The sequence below is a fragment of the Perca fluviatilis genome, chromosome 9 (assembly GCF_010015445.1).
Source record: "Perca fluviatilis chromosome 9, GENO_Pfluv_1.0, whole genome shotgun sequence".
Classification (NCBI taxonomy): Eukaryota; Metazoa; Chordata; class Actinopteri; order Perciformes; family Percidae; genus Perca; species Perca fluviatilis.
The window spans coordinates 15,795,340-15,811,668 of NC_053120.1; the positions used below are offsets into that span (position 1 = coordinate 15,795,340).

At 40.1% G+C, this 16,329-nt stretch overlaps 1 protein-coding gene across 2 annotated transcripts; it reads right to left on the bottom strand.

The window, feature by feature from the left end:
• Positions 1-1,268: 1,268 nt before the first annotated feature.
• On the bottom strand, positions 1,269-14,942 carry ctdspl3 (CTD (carboxy-terminal domain, RNA polymerase II, polypeptide A) small phosphatase like 3). 2 transcript variants are annotated; one of them, XM_039810909.1, is made up of 12 exons: positions 14,666-14,729; positions 13,667-13,679; positions 12,488-12,611; positions 12,221-12,361; positions 9,328-9,442; positions 8,966-9,077; positions 7,110-7,196; positions 6,494-6,556; positions 5,522-5,601; positions 4,522-4,648; positions 3,982-4,077; positions 1,269-1,757 (listed from the first exon to the last, which is right to left on the bottom strand). In XM_039810909.1, the coding sequence occupies exons 3-12, from the start codon at positions 12,558-12,560 to the stop codon at positions 1,692-1,694; spliced, it is 960 nt and encodes a 319-aa protein (XP_039666843.1). In that variant the 5' UTR covers positions 12,561-12,611; positions 13,667-13,679; positions 14,666-14,729; the 3' UTR covers positions 1,269-1,691. The 2 variants fall into 2 exon arrangements, with proteins under 2 accessions (XP_039666843.1, XP_039666842.1); XM_039810908.1 differs by lacking the exon at positions 13,667-13,679 and having other exon boundaries at positions 14,666-14,942.
• Between the last annotated feature and the right edge of the window lie 1,387 nt (positions 14,943-16,329).

The window sequence follows — 16,329 nt, forward strand, 5'->3', positions numbered from 1 at the left end:
TTATAATGAACTACAAGATGGTCACAGGGACTTTTTTTTTCTTTAGCATTGACTTGGTATTATTAATCAATGGATAAATAATATAATTATAGACCTATATACAGTGTATGCATTACAATGAATGACCAACAGTGTGTTAAAACAGTGTATATTGATTGTATTGTACTTTGCTTCTTTTCTATAATATTCCTACAATGATTTTGTGTGCAAAGTGACTAGACGATTGACAGACTATTACTCACCAACTACTTTAATAACCGCTTAATCGTTTTACGTCAGTAATGTAAAATTATAAAGCACACATGCCAAACAATTTGCGGAGTCCACACTCTTAAATGTTAAGATCTGCTGCTTCATAGCACTGTAGATTGAATATTTGTGTTCAGGACCGCCGAAAATAATATCTAATCAGGTAATCTTAGGCCATTTTCTTTTTTTACCATTTAATACTGTATAGTGTAAAGGACTCGTTAATTAAAGAAATAAGTCTGTTCATAGGGTTTATTTTCTTTGGTAGCACATTCACACAACTTTCCTAAACTGTTAAATATAGTTTAGTTATAGCTCTAAAACTTGGTTGTGGTTTATTATTAAACAATAATTTGTCTTATTAAGCTTTAGGATATCTGTCAGAGATAGCAGATAACTTTAGATCCCCATCTGCTGTTAAAAATCTGATAAATGGTATAGTTTAATATGATAGTATTAAATACAACTGGAAGCTATCTACCTCCGATAGTGATCTATTTCACACAGCTTTTCCATTTGCTCTTCTAACACTCAAGGTTTTTCCTGCTGCACAGGAAGTGATGAGTTTTCATTTGTTCAACACTTTTTTTTTTTTTTTAAATAAACTACTACTGTCACAACGCCACAGAAACCCTGCTGAAAACTAAGGGAATATGTCCAAGATATAAAACCATGACAAATACCTGACTATAGTTTCTGACTTTGATGAAACAAACCGGCAGAGGATGTTGACCAGGTTCAGGCAGTCCTGTGGAATATGTATTCTTTCATCATTTTTAAACAGTGACAGCATGACAAACGAAATGTGATTTTCATTCTGCTGCATCACTTTACCTCTGGGACAATAATCACAGCTGTGCACTTAAACACCTTCCTCCTCCTCCTCATCATCATTCTGAAGCTTTCATGACAAACCGCTCACCGTACATGTTGAGAGACGTACATCTAGTATTAAATCAAATATTTCAAAGAACTGAAACAGATTGGATACAATGTACTGAAAGTAAAGCCAACATGACAGAAGTGCTTTGTTTCCGTATTTATTATCAGGGTGATTTCATTGCATAAAAAGCATATCTAAAATATACAGAAAAAACAGCAGTTGATTAGCATATAATCAATAAATAAAAATAAAAAAACATCATATATCAAGTTTTGTCTTGTAAATATACACAAACACTGGGCAGCAGTTCATTGCCCTGTGGAATGAGTCTTGGGGAAACAGGGTTTTGGTGACAAACGACCAGCAGCATGTTTGAAATACCGATCCGCCGTCCTTTTAAGTCATCAGGGAGGAGAGAGAGGAGGGAGAGCAGGTCCACCACAAACGTTAGCTAGTTCCAACTGGATTCTGCTTTTAGCCAAAGCATAAAGAAAGCAAACAATGAGCTGGGAAAGTCACATAAAGTAGTTAAAGTGAGGGAGGGGGTGGGTGAGTCCCGTCAGTCCTCCGACAGCAGCCTGTGGAAGTGATCCTTCCTCTTCTTCAGCACCTCCCGAAAATCCTCCTGAAAAAACACAACAGGAGATATTCGACTGAATGATGAAACCGGGGGAGGAAAGACAGCAGATGCTGCTGCAGATAACCAGCTGTTTTATTCACAAGTGACTGGAACATCTAGAGGCTGCACTGATCACCACTATATACGAATAAAAGTGGTTCACACTTCAAACAACAGTCCTCACCCAGTGCTGAAACAAATCAACGTTTAACACTGCTACATATTAATGGACCAATCAGGGTTACCCGCAGAAAATGTGTTAGTTAAGGTGGTAGGGTGGGGATTGCCGTCAGACCGGGGGTGGGGGGGTATAGTGAACACAGTGGTTCCTGCCTGTGCAGAGGAAGTCTAAGCCCATACCGTGACAGCTTTCACCTCGCCGTTATAGACGCCGTCTGCGTGGAGTTTTGAAAAGTGTAAACACACTTGTAACTGCTTTACCGGCATTGCTGTGACTCACTGTAACTTTAACAAAGTCAACATTGTTTCGCTGTGGCACCACAGCTCTGCGAGTGTGAGTCGGCAGTCGGAGCGCTCTCTGTCAAGATGCAGAGATGTCAGATATGCTTGCGCTTATGCGCTCTCGGGTACCGAAATTTGGCACCGTTTGATTTCAAGTGAATCCGTCCTCGGTAGTATCAACGTTATTTTTTATTTTTAATGCGTTCTGCAGAGAAGGGAGACTGGCGTTGGTCACAGTTTGGAATGAAAGGGAGGAAACAGGACAGAGTAAAAACAGCCTTAACTAGGTTGTTTTAAAAAAACAACCTAGTTAAGGCGGCATGCCCGTCTTGCTCAGGCGGCCGCTAAGTTGCAAAGTGCTGCACGAAACCCTGACCAATTCTTTAACACTGCAAATACTTTTACTTTTGATACCCAAGTACATTTTAGGAAGCCAACCTTTTCTCTTCCGATACTGATACTATTCCAACTCAGGATGTTTTCTGATATGATTACCCATCTGATGCCAGTGCTGTCTTTGTTAGTTGCAGCCCTACAGATTTGGAACAGTTACCCATTACCCTGCCAATTATTTTCTCGATTTTCTCATCTATATGTTGGAGCTTCAAACATTAGTTGATTAATTGACTGGTGATTGTTGCCGCTCTAACAATCTGTAAACGTCGTTTTATGCAAGATAACACGAGCCAGCAGATGCTGTGGCACTATTAAAAAAAAAAAAAAATGACTCAGTAGCTCGCTGTGGCTGAATGAATGTTCAGTGACGTCAACAAAAAGCCCTGTATTTAATACGGCTCAGAAACATTGAGGCCGATACTCAATCTGCTTAATTAGATCAGTATCACTGACACTGATCCAGCGTTATCAGAGCCATGCATCCCTACACATTTAGCTTGTAACAATTATATAACTTTAATTCTAAGTAATGACAACAAAACTGTCGGCGCGTCCACATGATATACTGTAGCCTTCCGTGACCGCCGCCCCCACCCCCCCATCCACGCAGTTGCTAGTAGCCAAGGAGGACACGGAGGATTAAAAAAAACATGGACTCTTCAGAAGAGGTAATTATCTTTACTTGAGTTTCTGCATGGGAAAGTCACCGGATGCCACAATCTTCTGAACATATCCAGACTGAGAAATACAGAGAGAGTTGTGTGGAGCCGATAGTCTTAATTAACTTTGTAACAACTCATTTGGCAATGGCTTGAATGAAAGACATTCATTAAAAAAGGTGCTCTAAGCGATGTCATGCGTTTTTTAGGCTACAACATTTTTTGTCAAATACAGCAAACATCTTCTCACTATCTGCTAGCTGCTTGTCCCCTGAACACACGGTTTAAAAAATAAAAAATAAAATTGCGGACAGCCCAGGCTCCACAAACGGGAACAAAAACAAACTGGCCAACCTGCACTACGAAACATAACAGAGTTCCAGCGTTCCAGCCAATAACCAACAAGAAGGATTTTGGGGTGGGGGTGGGGGTGTTAGTGCGCGGAAGCACGGAAGGGAGGGGACGGGATGAGGAGGAGGGAGGGGCGAGCTAGCCTCGTTTTGTTTGACAATACTTCGAACGTCAACAAGAAGTAACCCAACATCGCTTAAAGCACCTTTAATATCAAAAAGTTATGCACTAAAGCTTTAAATCCCCCATTTATCTGAAAATGTCTAACTTTGTTCGTATCAAAAAAGACACATAAGCAGAAATCTACAATCTGATGCCTACATGTAATATGTAATAATCAGAGAAGCTGATAAATGACGTACCGCCGCAGACATTTTCTCCATGTAGGGGACCAGCTTCTGGAGCTCTCGGTCCTCCGGCTCCCCGGACCAGCTTTTGATGGGAATCGTATTCATCAGCTGCAAAAAAAACACAAAAACTCATATGAATAAAAACGGTTTTGTGTTTGTTTTCACTGTGAAGTTGCAATTGCTATATGATACTATGATCGGAAAACAAATATGGAGGAATTTCACTTACAAGTCTGACAAAAAACAAACAAAGTCTGGTGATTTTCTTATCATCAGCAAAAACTTACATTTATGTCTCATTTTTAATTAGCTCTGTCCGTTAAAAGCAATGAAAATGAGTGTTAGATTTTGAACTGGCATCTAAAAATCACAGTGCTGGGAGCCCAGATAGCTCAGTTGGTAGAGCGGGCGCCCATATATAGAGGTTTACTCCTCAACGCAGCGGGCCCGGGTTCGACTCCGACCTGCAGCCCTTTACTGCAGGTCATTCCCCCTTTCATGTCTTCGGCTGTCCTGTCAAAAATAAAGGCCGAAAAAAGCATCAGTGCTTACATGGTACGGGTATGTGTGGGGTGCGTTGTCCAGGACGACCGTCTTGGCGAGATCCCTCCCGAGAATGCTGAGATCTTTGATGTAGTGGCCAAGAACGCAGGCACAGTCGTCCTGATACAGACGATGTCTACAAGAGAAATCATCAACATGTGAAACCAAGTGGGTCAGTATGTTATGTTTAAGTTGTTGCTGTCTGCATCTGCATCACGTCTATGTGGAGGAGTGCATCTCTCCCTCTCAGATTATACAATATGTATCTCCCCTCTGTGACGGCTCCTCTCTGTAACTTTACCGTCAGCGCACACGTCACCTTCGTAAACATGCATCAACTGAACTGCCCGAGCTCCGAGAGTGAACCAAAAACAGTAAAGTCATGGGCTGGACAGTTAAACAATGACCTAAAACTTGCTATAAACTCCGTAAAGCCGAGGGGAACTTCAGATCCGGATGATAATTATCTGTAGCTTCATCACTACAAGTGACCCCTTTCACATTGTTTTCACACTTCTGTCACTATAATACATTATGGAATACAGCCACTTTAAATGAGTAGCGCGGTTTGAGGAATATTCTTCTTTTTTATCAATCTGACTCTTATGTCTGTTTTTTTTTTTGTCGATTATCTGTTCATCTTCACATCCCTTCTTCTATGTCACATTAACCACCTGAAGCCAAAAGGAAAACTAATCTCTACTGTCCTCAGCATATGGCACGGACACATCTGCGCCCATTGTTATTCACTGTGGGTAACAGTCAGCTACATTCCTCACACTGTTAAATGAGAACATCACAGAGTGACCGACTAATGGTATGACCACAAACGGAACATATAACGTCTCAAAGTGGCGTCCAGAGGTCAGTGTGCTGGTCACAGACGGGTCAGCAGCAGGCTAACACTCCCTGCCTGAGTCAGATAAACCTGACAGAGTGCACGTCTCTGCGGTCGAGCAAAGAGTTTATGAAACACAAGTGGAAGCAGAGCTTGGGAACAGAGACATACCGAAACAGTTTTCTCTGCGGGTCCAGGATGTCCAGTATCTTCTCAGCGTATTCCTTCTTTGCACATGTGTAAACAAACAGCTGGAACAGAACACAAACAGCAGCTGGAACCGATTGCAAGAAACCAAAACTCAACGGGCATCGGGACGCCACGAAAACTACATTTTGTTTCCATTTATTTTCATGTACAGTACAGGCCAAAAGTTTGGACACACCTTCTCATTCAATGTGTTTCTTTATTTTCATGACTATTTACATTGTAGATTCTCACTGAAGGCATCAAAACTATGAATGAACACATATGGAATTATGTACTTAACAAAAAAGTGTGAAATAACTGAAAACATGTCTTATATTTTAGATTGCTCAAAGTAGCCACCCTTTGCTTTTTTTGATAGCGCTGCAAACCCTTGGTGTTCTCTCAATGAGCTTCATGAGGTAGTCACCTGAAATGGTTTTCACTTCACAGGTGTGCTTTGTCAGGGTTAATTAGTGGAATTTTGTCCCTTAATAAAAAAGCAAAGGGTGGCTACTTTGAAGAATCTAAAATATAAGACATGTTTTCAGTTATTTCACACTTTTTTGTTAAGTACATAATTCCATATGTGTTCATTCGTAGTTTTGATGCCTTCAGTGAGAATTTACAATGTAAATAGTCATGAAAATAAAAAGGAAATGCATTGAATGAGAAGGTGTGTCCAAACTTTTGGCCTGTACAAAGAAAAATAAGATACAGTGGATATAAATTGGTTCCAAATAATTAAATTAACAATAAAAGGGGTTAGGTATGATAGAAGTATCTGTGTGCAAAGAAGGGGTTCTGAAAACTGAAGCAGATCAGTTCAACTTTTGCAGAATAAAACATTACCTGAATTCACTAAAAACAAACAGACTGTAGACAGCACTTGTCTCGAGCCAGTTGTGTCAATACACGACCAGACAATTTTAAATTTTATATCAGATTAACACATACCTCATAGACTTTTGCCATGGACTGCAGAAACTCTTTGACATGTGGTCGTAGGATCATGTACACCTGTTGATAGCACGGGAGCAGAGAGGATGACAGAATAAATTAAGTTTATACATATTCAGTTCCTATTTTAATTATCTAAGAAAGGTTAAACTGTTCACTAAATCTGAATTTAGAAGACTGCTTGCTTGTCCCACCAGTGTGTTATTGTTAGTTCTGGTATTTCTCCACAGTAAGACTAGAGTCCCTCCATCTCCTGCTTCCTGTCATCCCTCACTGAAGAGGACAAACACACTGAAGTGATTCGTCCATCATCCTTTCCGTCTTGTGCTAATAACCCCAAGTCTGTCAAGTGCAATAAACTCATATGCAAATAGTGCCACCTTATCGTGTTCATCTTGATTTTTATAATTTCACTACTCAAATTTTGCCATTGTATATTTTTTGTTTGTGATGCTTATATTTTACTATTTAAATGCTGCTATTTTTTATTTTTGTCAGTTTTTTATTTATACTGTCAACTGAGAGCTGCTTAACCGGGTTTCGTTGATGTGAAACGATGAAAATAAAGATTATATTCTATTCCATCTGCTCAGCGTGCTTCAGATTCACAAACCTTGTACTGATGGTCCTGGAAAGCTGTGTGGAAGGTGTGCTCTGCTTCCTCGATCACATTCAGAGAGCTGAACATCAAGGTCTCCTCCTGGAAGGACATAGATCAATGTGACTTAGGGTACGTCCCATAGCACTCAAATTGCATCCCTGACTCCTCCACTTGCCTCCCTTCCTCATGTCTTAGTCCCTCCCACCAAGGAGGCCCGGGAGGGACCATTGGAGGAGAGAGGCAACGAGCAAATGTGTTTTAGAGGGATGAGACGTCCTTTCCTCTGAAGAGTCACATGAATTTGTCAGCTGTTTGGGCGGAGTTAGCAACTCCTTCAGCTGCACGGCTATAGCTCGCTCCTCTGTCCTCGGGGCAGAAATAAGAGCTTTGAGACAGCCTTCGCCGAGGAGGGACAGAACAACTTCCGGTTCAGCTGAGGACCGAGGAGTCGAGCAGCCATCAAATAAGGCTGATGAGATTCAGCCCTAGTTTATTTCAGTATTAAAACCCAAGAATGCTCCAATTATGGTTATGGTGCTAGGTCTCTGCTTTAACTAGCCACATAGAGAAATAGATAGATCGACCCGCCATAATCAACTCCTTGTTAAATTCATACCAGTTAACACAACTTATCACCAAATAAACCACATATAATATATTTCTGGCAACTGAACTCTGTCACAGTCTTCTCTCTGAATTAAGCAACAGCAAATAAGAACATCTGAACCAAAAAAGGCGAGATTTAAGACAGATGGGAAAAAACAAAACAACCACTGTGTTTGAGTCACAGCAGCTGTTGTGAGGTTCATTTAGACTCCTGAGGCGCAGCACAATTTATTTGCAATCGGGGCAGCAGTGTTCTTGCTGACACCACCAGCTCAGTTGTATCTTAGTGTGACAAAATAATCTTTAAGTCCACTAAAATACTTTTTTGGAAGAAAGAAAGAAAAAACTAACCAACTAAACCTAAATGACAGTCAAAAGATACAACCATTATCCAATCTGGTGTGTGTGTGTGTGTGTATGTATGTATGTATATATATATATATATATATATATATATATATATATATATATATATATATATATATATATATATTATATATAATATATATATATATATATATATATATATAATATTTGGAAACGCTAAAGACACATTGGCGGTTAATTAGGAAAGGGCTTGCCTGGGGACAGTTTGACTGCTAGCTGACAAGACGTCCACACATTTCCAAAAATGTTGGAGGTATAGTTTGAAATCTAAATGGATGCTTTCTTGACTGAAAAAATATCAAAATTTAATAAAGTGACATAATAGCAGTCACACAAGTCAGCTTTCAAAGTATCCTTGATAAAACAGGTAGAGCATGAACACTTCAGGTTATTTTTGACTGTACATGGCTAGATGTTGACTTTGAATTGGAGCAGTACTTGGGCTGTGACTGTTGTTTCACAAAACAGAAAAAAAAAATCTAGTGTTTGGCAAAGAGACCAAGACTCTGGAGAGACCTGCTCGGTCACAGCTGGTCGCTGTTGGCTTATTTGTGATGTCTCCATCTTCGCTCCACATTTACATCGCTGCAGTCTTGTTCATCGTGTCTTAATAAATGTAGGCTCTTTGTAATACATACCAGCATCTCAACACCTGCATCATACAACTACATTCTACCAACCCAAGGATGCCACTCAAAGTAATTATTCATACCTTCATTATAAGAAGAGGAGCTCATAAAAAAAAAAAAAAAAAAAAAAATTGGATCTTGAGTTAAGATTAATTTATCAAAGTTAAAGATCCATGTTCCATCTTCGTGTATCTGACTTGTTGTGCCCATATGTGAAAGCAGATAGCTCCAGAGAATTAAACTCACCAGGTCGACCACCAGGGTGGCCTCTGGGGTGCTCCTGGTCTTGGGGGGAATATCTCTGAGTTGGGGTCGAGAATGCTGAGATTGCGACGGTATGTTCTTGATAAACGTGGAGCTGAAAAAGAAAATAATGCTCTTAGATATAGAAAGAATCACTAAAAACAGTCGAGTTATGTACATAAGGACATGAAAGAGGGACGAGTGATAAGCTCTGACACTGTAGAATCAATTTAAAAAGTAACACTCAAGTAAGAATACCGTTCTTTTTATACTTTAAGCACTAGTTTCTCTTAACTTCCAGGATATGAAAAAGTAAAAAAAATTCTTGTAAGGTTGTTGATGTCTGACAGGGGCTTAATACTTACGGATTGAAGATGTCATCATCCTCTTCTCCAGCCAGAAGGTCAATGGAGCCAAAACCAAACACACCTTGTTCTGGGCTCATCAACACGCTGCTTCCAGTACCTGCACACTTCACATCTGGACGGAATAAACAAAGAAATGTACAAACTATAAGCAACATAAGTCTGTTAATCTCCGAGCAGCCAGGGAAATGTAATACTTCCAGCAAATGGTTGACATATTCGATAAACTATATGTATAAACTGTCTTAAGGATGGAAAGCTCTGGGGCAGCCTCTAGCTCACACAGTAAGAGCGCTCGCCCCATGTTGGCCGAGTCCTGCAGCGGCGCGGGATCGAATCCGACCTGCTCCTCTTTGCTGCGTGTCATCCCCCATCTATCCCCCCCTTTCATGCCTATCCACTGTCTCTATGTAAGAAAAGGGGAAAAAACCCCAAAAATAATCTTAAAAAATAATAAAAGGATGGAAAGCTCCGAAGTAGAGATACACCGATTACAACTTTCTAGGCTGATTCCGATTTTCTTTGAGTAAGGCCAGCCGATACCGATTTTAGCCGATTCCATTTTTTCTAACCACTTTACAGCAAACACAAATATTATTTTATATCTTTTCTTTAATAGAACATTTGTACAGATAATGGATCACTATAAAATAGAACTATATAAATTACTCCTGGTGTGGGAAATTCACACACATCTAAAGTGCAATGTTAGAACCATTTCCTTCTTTTTCACATCCAATATCCCCAAAAAAAAAAAAAAAATAGATTTTGGTTTTTGGTGTCGTCCCTCCACGCCCTACTTTTTCCTCGCGGGTGTTGCATATTGCAAACTTGTTAGCTTCTGCACATACGCTGAACTGTCGGAGAATACACATCGGAGAATATGCAGGACACTTTATTACAGACGCAATACTCCACACACTACGCAAGCTTCGCCTGCACGGAGACCAGCGGTGGTGCTCGATTCCTGTGGCCGGCAAAGAGACCTCATCAGCGGGAAGCGTTGAATGAGTGTGCCGGTGGAAAGCTAACGCTAGCCAGCCATCTGTTCACCAATCCTGCTTGCAAGTGTCCGCTCAAACTGGACTACATCCAACTTCAACGAAACTCCCAACCTGAGTTCAGAGACTGCTGTGTTTTTGTTGTTGGAAATATTGCTGTGGACAATCCAGCCTGCTGCTCTGTCACCGGGTAAGACTACTAGTGGAGGTGGGCTGTGTTACCCCGGACTGCCTGTTGCAGAAATGGGGTGATTTGTATCCAACTAACTGCTAACTGCTGGTGGAGTTTGTGACTGTAAAATGCCGACAATTCTAGCTACATCACACGCAAATGTACGGCTGTGTTTATACTCGATGTTTATCCCACAGCCCACCAAGAGCTAATGCTAGTAGCTATGTGTTAGCCTTCTTTTATTACATGGCTTGGTTGAATTCTAATGTAGAATGCGGTCTGTTATTTCTTGATAACAGACCGCTGCTAAGGATAACACACCGTTGCCATGCATAGCAGAGCGTTGCCATGGACACAGTTCTGTTCGCTCTGGAGCTATCAATCAATCCGCTGAAAGAAGTCCGGATAATGTATCAGCTGTGGCAAAAAAGTATATGTTTTAAATGTGTAGCACCACTTGAAACGTGTTTTTGTGTATATGGTTGAAATGACAATAAAACACACTTGTTGAGTTGATCGCCCCACTGTCTGTCTGTAAAGGGTAGGCGTGGCTTGGGAGTAGACGCTAAAGCAGCGAAGCAAGTGCATTCTGGGATTTGGTGCCTTTCATCCACATGAGCCAAAAACACATTTTCTGGCTTTTCTTGGCCAAGAAGCCACCAATTTCTAAAAAAAAAAAAAATATTCTACTACATAAGTGTCCCAATTTAAATATATATATATATATATATATATATATATATATATATATTCATCTTTCCAATGGTGAAATATTCCTTTACTTGTAGCATTGACCGCCATGAAATCGGCATGTCAGACTGACCTGCCGGTCATGGCCGAGCACGTGAAAAACCGCCTATCAAGAGTCTGGGTCTGCCGAGGTTTCTGCTTAAAAGGGAGTTTTTCCTTGCCACTGTCGCAATAGCCACTGCTAATGCTTGCTCTTGAGGGAATTACTGTAATTGTTGGGGCTTTGGAAATTATAGAGTGTGGTCTAGACCTACTCTATCTGTAAAGTGTCTCGAGATAACTCTTGTTATGATTTGATACTTTAAATAAAATTGAATTGAAAACCGGCCAATTCCGGTCACCGGCCGGTCTATCTGTGCATCTTTACTCCAAAGTACTTGTTTCCTGTCTGTTCTCAATGTTTTTTCAGGCTTTATTATTTACATCAAAAGCGTAATATTATCAAAGTAATGACAAAAAAAAAAGCTGCACCTGACCACAACATGGATGCAATTGGAGCCTCTCACATAATGCACAAACCAAAACAGTGAGACTTGTTTACTAAAGCTGTTTACAGTGTCAAATACTCAGACTCATACTGGATCTGAATTATAAGACACCAAGTCCTCCACCAATAAAATAAATACCAACTGTCAGCTCACCACATTAATGGCTGCTGAGCAGTTCAATAGGCTCACAATGTTCTTTCTATTTGATGCATCCAGAGTGGGAATTTACCACAAGCCACCAGAAAGACGCTGGTACATTTATACTGTGGTTGGTAAGTGAGTTTACTCCACCAATCACTTTTGTCATAAGAAAACAATCTTGATGACTGGATATCTCCCAAAGTTAATGGTAAAATAGTGAAGTACATTTCTTCTCTCCCACAACACCAAATTATTATTGCATTCATATAAGTAGAGTCTGTTTAAAAGGTACTACAACCCCTACATAGAACAGGGATTGCAGTGATAGTGGCTGTACTCACTCTCTTTGGTGGGTGTGAGAAAACGCACGATGGGCGAGTAGATGTTTCTGGCTGTTGTATTGCAAGGAGACCCTGGGTCGATCTCTGACAGAATGCGCTCAGGGCGCATGATGGGCCTGATCGGAGTCTTGAAAGCCAAATCTAGACCACAAGAAGATGATCATTCAGAAACACACAAAAACAAGAGCAGGGGACAGCATAAGGAAATTTGTATTCAGGAAAAACAAAATGACAAAATCCTCGAGAACTGAAGGCTGCCAAATATACCAGTTTCTCTGTCATCAACAGCAATGGCTCTCTTCCTTGGCCGGACACGAGGCAGCGGTCTCCTCGTCATCATGGGAATTTCGTCATCTGAGTGGTGGGAGTCATTATCCAGGGTATCTTCACCCTACACAGTAAAGAGTAAAAAAAGGCATTGATTTAAAAAAAAATAAAATAAAATAAAATAAAAATGGAAAGTATGATTGTCTAGATGTGACCTAAATACCAAACACCAGCAAAAATATTGCCCTAAGGTCTTTTATTAAGCACAGAAATGCCAAGTGACATCCTTCTGTTTCACTAATAGCTGTGGGAATAATGAGGGTGATACCAGGGGGTATATCACGGGCATACCAACGTCATACAGAGTGCACGCGTGTGAATGTTAACATTTCACCTCAGTAATTTATAAACAATTCATTTGATACAAGCTTGCATTTTGAAATAGATTGATTCTGAACAGCGATGTAGCTCTACACACAGCAGGGCGAGGTGTGTTCCCCACATGTAACTGAATGAAACTAAATTATTTAACGAGCAGATAACTAACGTTACACTCGTTACTGTAAGTACAATACAAAAAACCTCCATGAAAAGAGTCAATACTATCAATAAATACCTTTACAGCATAATCATAAAATTTGGAATCTACTCTCAAAGACTTTACAAACTAATTTTTAAAACAATCTTAAGCTTTAATTTTTTTTATATGTCATTAGCACAATTTTTATAAAATTAGAATTCAATACATTTCCAACTTACACTTACATAATTTTCACAACACTTTGAGCTTCTCCCATATTTTATAATAACTTTAATCAACCCCCATCATAATAAATATAATAATTCAGTTTTACACTAATCATATTGAAAAAATATCATTAATTTATAAAAAAAAAAAAAATAGTATATTTATAAATCTGATATCTGCTAAATTCTTGAATATCTTACTCTATATTAAATTATTTATATAAAATAATAACCTTAAATTCACATTAAAATATTATTATCAATCGTCTCCTAATGATAATTAATTTCTATCACCCATCATATTTAATAATGTTTCTACTATACATTAATTTAAAAAGTAAATATGGGTTATAAATTCTGACTTCATAGATATTATTTGTTTTTTTCTATTAATAAAATTAAGACAAAAAGTGGGGATATGTCTGCTCTTACCGTTCAGGTAATTCTGCATTAAAAAAAAAAAGTGTCAATTGCAATATTATTATCTAAAATAGATCCAAATACCTGTAACTTAAGTGGAAAACCTACACCTAAAATACTATAATAATCTAAGAAGCAGGAATACTACAGTTACTCACTACTACGCTACCTCACTAAGTGGTCTTAGTTGCATTTGCTTTGTGCAACATTGTGCATAAAGCCTGAGCACCGACATGAATACTACGTGATTGTGCCATTATTCAAATGCAAAACAGACACAAAAAGACAAAAGGTTTACATAAGACAAATCAGAGTAAGTTTCAGAGTAAAAATGTCTGCTGTAAAGAAAAGCTGTACAATGTAACTTGTACTGCCTGTCTCGATGCAGAAAAGTCAATAATGTGACATTTAAAACCCGGTTCTCGACATTTTGATAGTCTGTAAAACCGGCTAACGTAACTCTCCATCACGCAGCAGTTTCGGGTTGTGGTAAACCAAGATTGTATTTAAATAACTCCGGAGACAAAACAGGTGGTTAGTTAACACAAGTAAAGCAGGGATAAAAAGGCAGTTAAGCAGCTAACGTTAGCAAAACCATCTACAGTTTCCCATTATTTTTCCTAGGATGGAGAAGGCATGACCCGCCCTAGTCTATATCTGATTGCCTAGTACTCGTTGCCTTCGTTGGTTGGGTTGGTTAGATTTAGGCAAGAAACGTGGGATTGGTTAGGGTAGGGTAAGAAAGTCAAGGTAAGCCAATCAGGGGAAGAGTAGGGCGGGACATGACGTCGCTATCCTGGGAAAAAAATGCTCGCCAACCGTTTGTTATGAAATCACTAGCTAGCATCAGAATAACATTACCGAAACCACGACTACTTATACTAGATATTACTGTATCCGGTAACTAACACGACGTTTATTGGTACAACTAGCATTTGTGAGGCTAGTATAAGGTCGCTGGCTGAGAAACAGTAGCTAGCTAATAGTAATAGTAGCAAAATGAAAGGTTACCTTGGTTTGTAGAGGGCTTTCGACCCCCGATAAGCGCGTTGTTCTCGGCGTCGCTTTGTTGAACCGTCGACGTGTGCTCTTCGGCGTCTCCGAGTAACATGCAACGGTTCTTTGAGACCTAAGTCTCATTTTTCTACTTCAAATGGGACTTGTTATCATCGACACACAAACTCCAATGTTATGAAGCTAATCGCTTTGAGTCTGGGTGCTATGCTCTTCTTCCCCCCCCACCCGGGTTCAGTAGAGAGTCGGTGTAGCTCCGCCCCGCTCGTCCCCGTGTCTTCTCGAATCATTTCATGTGTTTAAATCTGCCGGGGTGCGATAGGTTCACTACTGCAGGACACTGTTATTGGGCGGTGCTTCAGAAAGCTCCAGCGTCAACGTGAGACGTGTGCAGGCTGGACTGTGGAATGTGACAAGCATCGACGAGTCATCTAGATACATAAAAAAAAAAAGTAAAACAATTGATGAAGAATATCAAAATGAAATCCCTAGTGGAATCCTCTAACTGATAAAATGCCACTCTGAGATACAAGAATAGGAACAGAAGTGGCATAAACCACGAGCAATGGTTTGGATAAATGAAGTATCTGGCACAATGTTTGTTTTGCTATAGTCTTTATGGTCTTAATGCCATCTAATAAATAGGGAGTGAAGCAGGGACCGGTGGATGTCATTGTGGTAGTGAAGCCGAAATCAGGTGCTACTTAACCAAGTGGAATCAGGTATGCAGAGTCAGTGTAAACAGCAAAAATGGTTATTGATTGACTTATAATGTTATTCCAGATCTGCACTTTTCAAGGACTACAGTGGTGAGCTTCCAGACCCATCAACCCTCGACCCTTATGCTGACTTCGAACCAGGCTCTCTTCCCCTTATCTGTACAATGAATCTCTCACCTGAAGCCACTCATGGATTCCATCTTTGGTAAGGTACAGGCTGGCAATATTCTATCAGCATCCACCACCAACAGCTGGTGGTGTTATCACCGATAAGGATGCACCCCCATTCCTAAAAGTGCCACCAGGGAGCTAAGCTAAAGCCAACAGTTTGTCCATATGTGCCAACAAACCAGGAACAGCTGGATCTCAACTGACTGTGACTTTGTCACAGTCACACCTCATTGAGAAGCAATATGCCAAAGTGCAGCACCTGAGTGGCATTCACTGAGGAAGGAGAGAGTGACTGCTTCCAATTTCAGGGAGGCTAGCCACGTTAGAGATCCAAATGCTTCGGAAAACCTAGCTGAGAGGATCATCAGAGGGACATGACAAACAGCACACACGAAGAGGGGACTGGATATGGAGGCAGGTGCCTTAAAAGACTATGCAACTCTGAAAAACCTAAACTTAAGAAAATGTGGACTGGTGATTCATCCAGATGCACCTTGGCTGGGTGCGTCACCTGATGGGCTATATATACTGTATGTGAGTATATGACCCACTTGACAGACCATCATATGGCTTGGTTAAAATAAAGGGGCAGTTGCTTATCACAGGTATGCAATGGTGTGACTTTGTTGTCTGGCTGCAAAATAAATTTGCTGCCACTAGGGTGCGTCTAGATTTCTAGGCTACATGATGACATGTTTGTGCAGCGCCTTTACAGAGACACTTCTGTGAGGCACAGTGCTAAGGAAATGAATGTATGCATGATTTAAAAAA

Coding starts and splice junctions, on each gene's coding strand:
- ctdspl3 (XM_039810908.1), bottom strand. CDS start 14,794: ATGAGACTTAGGTCTCAAAGAACCGTTGCATGTTACTCGGAGACGCCG. Junction 12,362..12,487: donor TGTTGATGACAGAGAAACTG/GTATATTTGGCA, acceptor CTTGTGGTCTAG/ATTTGGCTTTCAAGACTCCG. Junction 4,649..5,521: donor CCGCAGAGAAAACTGTTTCG/GTATGTCTCTGT, acceptor TTTCTCTTGTAG/ACATCGTCTGTATCAGGACG.